Below are 6,439 nucleotides of genomic sequence, written 5' to 3' on the forward strand. Positions count from 1 at the left end.
TAATTTAATGAAAGGTAAATTTATCACAAATGTACCAGTTTGGGGTTTTTGGTAATCAACAAATTAGTTTAGAGTAAATTTGTCATATGTGTACCAGTTTGAGGTTTTTTGTAGTGAAAAAATTAGTTTAGGTTAAATTTGTCACAAGCATACCAGTTTGGGGTTTTTCATAGTATCAACCCAAGATTATATTCATAGTTTCGTGAATGAAACTTGATAGTGGGAGAGTTTTAAAAATTGGGTATTATGATTCGAGTGAATATGATTATACAATCTTGAATGAATCTACAGTCGTGAAAGTTCGGTTGCCTCACATCTACATTTCTCATCATTTCTCTTGTTTATAAGAGTGAGCATGGTTTTAGGGTAGAACATGAGAACCTGACGGTAGGAATATGTAGGTTCCAGGTTCCAAGATATGCATGGTAGGTTCTAGGTTCAAAAAATTAAGGAATTTATTTCGACGAGTAGGTTCCAGGTTCCAGGTTCCAGAGTAGGTTCCAGGTTCTAAGTAGTGGAATCTGGAACTTGGAATCTGAAACATAAATAAGTTTGTTGTGTTTTTTCTTGGTCTACGTCTTCACGTGATTCTGCGATGTTTCTTAGCGCTAAATGATGAGTGTATAATCTGGAACCACTAGTCTGAGCTTTCATTTTATGACTTGTTAATATTTCATATTCTTCTTATATCTAAATATAAGTTATGGTCAGTGGATAATAGCAGCAAGTGGTGGTTATTAAATGTGATGATTCACTACAATTGTTCAATTACTAATATAGGCGGAGTTTAGGTAGACCCTAGAATCTGTGATAAGATAGGTTCCAAGTTCCAAAAAATGATGAATATATTCTCATGGGTAAGTTATAAGTGGACTGTACAGAACATAAAATCGCTTACCCCTAGTATCAATTCACGCAATGACTTCTCATTTTAATTGTGTTTATTTGAATCGTAATGCCAAGAAAACTAGTCTTTTATATTCTCTTTGGTGAATAACAAGCTTGTTCAATATTGTTACGCTCATTTTTGTTTTGTTTAACTAAAAATGAAATAAAATAGAAACAGAACCTGTTAAATCCTGAAATTTGTGACAGGGTAGGTTGTAAGTTCCAGGTTCCGACGAGTAGATTTTAGGTTCCAAAAAACGAGGAACTTGTACCCAAGGGTAGATTTCAGATTCCAGGTGGAACATATAAGGAACTTGGAACTGCTCATTCTTACTTGTTTATCTACAGGGTTGAGACGACGATCCTACTGCTCCAATTTCAAAATAAAAAGAAGAAGATTTCTTTAGCTACTATGACGTCCAAGACCCTATCCTCTCTCTCTCTCTCTCTCTCTCTCTCTCTCTCTCTCTCTCTCTCTCTCTATCTACAGGGTTGAGACGACGATCCTACTGCTCCAATTTCAAAATAAAAAGAAGAAGATTTCTTTAGCTACTATGACGTCCAAGACCCTCTCTCTCTCTCTCTCTCTCTCTCTCTCTCTCTCTCTCGTTGCAACTTATATAGGTAGTCGTATTGATTCGTTCTCAATATTAATTTATCTGATATGTTTCGTGTTTTCTTAATTAAATTTAATTAAATCTGTGTGTTTTCAAAGCTCTACAATTAATGATCCAAAAATTTAATATTTTTTACAAAATTAAAAAAACATATATCTAATTAAATTTAATTAAGAAAGTACAAATTACAAAACCTTAAAAATTTTATCATTTTAAAAAGTTAGGAACAAAGATTCGATTGATATAAGTACAAGTCTAGATATCCTTACGAAAACATTTAAACCGTGTTTGGTCGTCTAGATTTTTAATCGGGATATAATATGAAATGTACATAATTTCCCTTGTTATAAAATTTCTTACAGTTTATATAATTTAAGGAGATATAAGCGAGTAGCTCAAAGGGGGAAAAAATAAAATGAGGTGGTATACGAGCGTAATGTCAGAGATATTAAGCTAGTTTATCAAAATCCACGGAGAGGTGTGACTAAATTCATTTTGTAGTTCTTGAATTACATATTGTTTTTTTATGTATATATATATACATACATTAATTCAAAAAAAGAGCACACCAACTCTACCTTGAGTGACAATTCTGATTTAAACTTTTTTCTGTCTCATAAAAATCTTCAATTTTCACTTTAATCCAAAATTTGATCCAAATAATTTGAAAATTTCACATTATAGGGGTAGATATAGGACTCGAGTAAAATTTGATGCTCTTTATTGAGATAAAAAAAAGCTCGGGTCAGAATTGTCATTCAACGTTAAGTCGGTGTTTTTTTGAATTAGCCCTATAATATATATATATATATATATATATATATATATATATATATATGCGCGCGCGCGCGTATGTGTGTGTGTGTATGTAGTTATTTTCAATAGTATCTCGGGTCGGGCAGAGCTAATTCAGGCTTTTGGGCTCTCCGGCCCGGCCCAATTTGGCCACAAAACCCGGCGGACTCTGCAGAGCCATCAGAGCAGCGACGACCGGCGAACGCTTGGCGGCCCAGCCTCTCCTCTGAGCTGAAGCTTGCGGTAGCCGCCGTCTCGAAGGGTTTTAGCATCCGCCGAGGAAGTCGCCGGGTTTCTCTCTCTCTCGCTCTCTCTGATATCTACTATGTATGTGTTCGTGCGAGGATGTTCTTGGTCTTCTTCTTTGTTCCTGTCGGCGTTTTCGTCTGATGCCTGTTTTTATGCGGTGTTGCTGGATCCAGAGGCGAAGGGAAGGGGGAGAAGATGCAGCGGTCGCTGTCGGCGCTGGCTCGGCCGGCGCGTGGGTTTTGCACCAAGCCCGAGAAGATCGTCGCGTCCGTGCTGTTCGAGAGGTTGCCCGTCGTCGTCCCGAAGATGGACCCCGTGGTCTACGCATTTCAGGAGTTCTCGTGAGTCACTACACTTACTTTACTCTGTTTCGGAGCTAAGGGATGATGCTCGTAGTAGCAGAGCCATTTTGTCAACTGGGTAGTCTTTTGAATTCGTTTTCTTCTGAAAATGAAGTATTTTGGCGGAGGGTTGGTTCAGCTAAATGCTCCTTGCTTCTTTACTCGCAAATGAACTGATGGTCATCTCAATCGGCTCCAAGATTGGCGGGGATTTATTTCGAGACTAACATATTGAATTTTACCTTAGCACTTTGCAGCTACATTCCAATTTCTCATGATATGTAGCTTTAAGAGAGTGAAGATTCGACATTTCCTTATTCATTCTTACTTTAAGCTGAGAAAAAAATGGATTCACACGGCTCCTGGTGGATGCTAATTAGGGGTTTTCGCTTTTGGGACAAATTCGTTGGGAGACTTGAGTTTGGGGACCGGGGTCTGAATCAGTAAGATGGGCTGGTGACTGGAATGAAAAATGTTTGCTAATAATATGTGTCGGTTTTGCTTGTTTTTCATTTGTGCTTAGATTTCGTTGGTGTCAGCAGTATCGGAGGAGATACCCAGATGAGTTTCTAGACAAGTCTAATGCCAGGTACATTTCTTTATACATTGATTGAATCATTTCGACCTAGTGTTGTCTTGTTAGCAATTAGTTCTGGCTTGCTAGTTCCTGGTGTAATGGCAAATCGGCAATTGTTTCTCGTTACTTCCATTGACTTTAATCTGATGTGCACCTGTCTAAGTGAATTATTTTGACATTGTGCTTGTTGCTTGTCATTCATATGCCCCTTTTTTTTGGTACCTAAAGTCTTATCTGGGTTTGTGAAATCAACATCTTCGTCTATGTTATCCGTATAATGTCTCTGAGACCTAGCTTGGATAGTGTTAGTTGTCTGGTGAACTGACTTCTTGTTCGGTGTCTTTGGGCTTAAACTTCAAACCAATATGCTGATATCGTTAATCTTGTAAAACATTGCCTCCTCAACATGCATAAACTTTGAATGAATTAGTTCGAGGTATTTAGTCTTGGTGACAGTTGACGCACTTTCATTCGATATTTCTACTATTCATGTTTTTTTTAAGTATATAATTTTCTTTAGTGGTGCTTTTACATCGTTTAATTATAGTTTCAAAAGAAAATTACTGCAGAGGCTTGCTAAATAAATAAAGAAATATCTAAATGTTTGAGCAAGCTCAATCTACGGTTACAGAATTGCCCACACCCCCCTAATGAGGAGATGCTGTAAAGTAGAACTATGGTGAATACATGGAGCTGAAACTGTGGTCCAGTAATAATTGCATCAAATGCTACTGTTAAGAGAATTTCCAAATCCTCCTTTTTATTCATGGTCCCCTTAGAAGACTTAAGAGACTAGTCATTGACGCAAATTGTGATTATCTTGAACTCTGCGAGTGCCAATCTCTCTTGACCTATTTTATGTCATTTTGACCCCTCTCGTGAGGCTTGAAGCTAATCGGCATAAATTTATTTCGAAAGTTGAGTGGCAAGTTCTCTTTATCTATTATTTGTCTTTTTCAGTCTCTATTGTAAGGCCTGAAGCTAAATTGTCATGTACTTTCTTTTTTCCATTAATATGTGGGTTTGCTAACTGTTCAATGTTTTACCACATGATCACAGATAGTGGCCCGTTCTCTCTCTGGGTCATTTGATTTAATCATGGTTGTGGTAGCTGAATCGAACGCATTAGTTGCTTGGAAGATTACATTCTTATTTTTTCTTTTGTTTATCATTGCTCTCTCTCTCTCTCTCTCTCTCACATATTATTGAACGATCCATCAATTTTCAATTCACAAACTTTGTCCTCTTCTTTCAACTAGGGGAAAAGGTGATTACCAGATTGACTATGTACCATCTCCTCGGATCACTGAAGCTGACAAAACAAATGATAGAAAGTATGGAGATTCCTATGCGGTGCATGTTTGATGCTGTTACTGGTATTTGTTGGAGTAGAATAGTCCGTGTTGCTTTTCTTGGATATCTTTTATTTTGTTTCTTTGAGTGGCATTCCTCAATATTTGTCTCCAATTCTTTTGGGCCTTCTTTGCTTTTGTGGATCATGATAGACCTCTAAATTAATATCCCGTTTGGGATAGTCTACGCGTGGTACTAGGATTCCTATGTGAAACTCCTTTCTGCATTACAGCTGTGTAAAATGGAGATAAATACTCTTGTACAGGGGATTGTTTCTTTGATAATGAATTTATATATTGTGAACTACACAGGAATTGTCTGCATGAATTCTCGATTTGCTGGTTTTCTTCGGACATTGCAAACTCTTTGGTGATGAAAAACAAGCAAATATGTTCTGTTGTAAAAAAATGTGGTCCAATTTGGTCGTACTTAATGTTCTGTGATGAGAGGTTGGTATTGATAATAAGTTGAATATGACAAACAATGCGATGGGTGTTCCTTTTATTTCCAGATTGTGGGTTCATTAACTAGTTTGGATCTTATATTCTGAGATCAAAGAATGTTTACTGTTAGAATCAGTTATATGATGATATAATAGGCATTTTGGGATCTACTTATTTTGCATGCCCTCTTATGGCACGTGTCTGTTTAAATGTATAATAGGTCTTTACAAAGAGCGCTAGACAGGAGATTGTATCTTCTTCTTTATGGTAATGCGTACAGTTCTCCTGCTGGTGATCCCGCCTGGCATTTTCCTGAAAAGGTTTATGAAACTGAGGAGACATTGCGCAAGGTGGTGACCAAAATTTGCATCATCTACATTTCTTCCTCACTTATCTTCCCTTCTCTCACAGTGGCTCATTTCTCCAGTGTGCAGAGTCAGCACTGGAATCTGTCTTAGGAGATCTGTCACATACTTATTTTGTTGGAAATGCTCCTATGGGTCATACAGTCATACAGCGAACAGAAGATTCAGTGGAAGTGCCATCTCTTAAGGTATGACTTTAGTTCAGCAGACGAACAAGCACACGAATTTATCACAAAGGAATATCTATATGTATGTTATATAGTCCGTTTCTGCTGTAGAAATGATATACTGTCCTTGTTCTGGAAGAACTTGAAATAGAGATTACTTAGCCTTCGGTTTGCTGATTCTTCCATCTTTTTCAGAGATTCTTCTTTAAGTCTCAAGTTATTGCAACAAACAAGTTTAACATTCAGAAGTGCAAGGATTTTGTTTGGGTCACCAAGGATGAATTGCTGGAGTATTTCCCGGAGCAAGCCGAATTCCTCAATAAGATGATCATTAGCTGATGCAGTTCTATAGTCTCGTAGTTAAGCAAAATCCCTTTCAAGAGTATCTTCTCTGATTTATCTTACCCATCCTTATTTTTTATTTGAGCTGACGGACTGATGGTGTTGAAAAATAGGATATTCGGCTCCAGCGAGAGATTTTTGCTAGACATTTAGGATTTTGTTAAGTTTCCTGTTCACATTTAGTAACCTTTCGATCTGTTTATAGGGGGCCAAAATTCGTCAAGAGACGAGACGTGGCTAATGCTGTTTGATCTTGAGTTGAGCCTTGATCTGTCGAATAAAAGCATCAAAGATTTGTTGTT

General features: G+C 37.3%; 1 protein-coding gene across 2 annotated transcripts; it reads left to right on the forward strand.

The window, feature by feature from the left end:
* Nucleotides 1-2,460: 2,460 nt before the first annotated feature.
* LOC115679414 (54S ribosomal protein L17, mitochondrial) lies at nt 2,461-6,439 on the forward strand. Of its 2 annotated transcripts, none has more exons than XM_056310430.1 (7): nt 2,461-2,591; nt 2,723-2,890; nt 3,414-3,479; nt 4,727-4,801; nt 5,484-5,613; nt 5,691-5,816; nt 5,991-6,439. In XM_056310430.1, the coding sequence occupies exons 2-7, from the start codon at nt 2,745-2,747 to the stop codon at nt 6,132-6,134; spliced, it is 687 nt and encodes a 228-aa protein (XP_056166405.1). In that variant the 5' UTR covers nt 2,461-2,591; nt 2,723-2,744; the 3' UTR covers nt 6,135-6,439. The 2 variants fall into 2 exon arrangements, with proteins under 2 accessions (XP_056166405.1, XP_056166404.1); XM_056310429.1 differs by having other exon boundaries at nt 2,476-2,627.

The sequence above is a fragment of the Syzygium oleosum genome, unplaced genomic scaffold (assembly GCF_021117445.2).
Source record: "Syzygium oleosum isolate NSW1041296 unplaced genomic scaffold, Sole_v2.1 Sole_v2.04, whole genome shotgun sequence".
Lineage (NCBI taxonomy): Eukaryota > Viridiplantae > Streptophyta > Magnoliopsida > Myrtales > Myrtaceae > Syzygium > Syzygium oleosum.

Bases quoted from the DNA above. Each gene is read 5' to 3' on its own strand.
- LOC115679414 (XM_056310430.1), top strand. From the start codon at position 2,745: ATGCAGCGGTCGCTGTCGGCGCTGGCTCGGCCGGCGCGTGGGTTTTGC. The intron at 3,480-4,726 runs GTACATTTCTTT...TCTTTCAACTAG, and splicing joins CTAGACAAGTCTAATGCCAG to GGGAAAAGGTGATTACCAGA. The intron at 5,817-5,990 runs GTATGACTTTAG...CATCTTTTTCAG, and splicing joins TGGAAGTGCCATCTCTTAAG to AGATTCTTCTTTAAGTCTCA.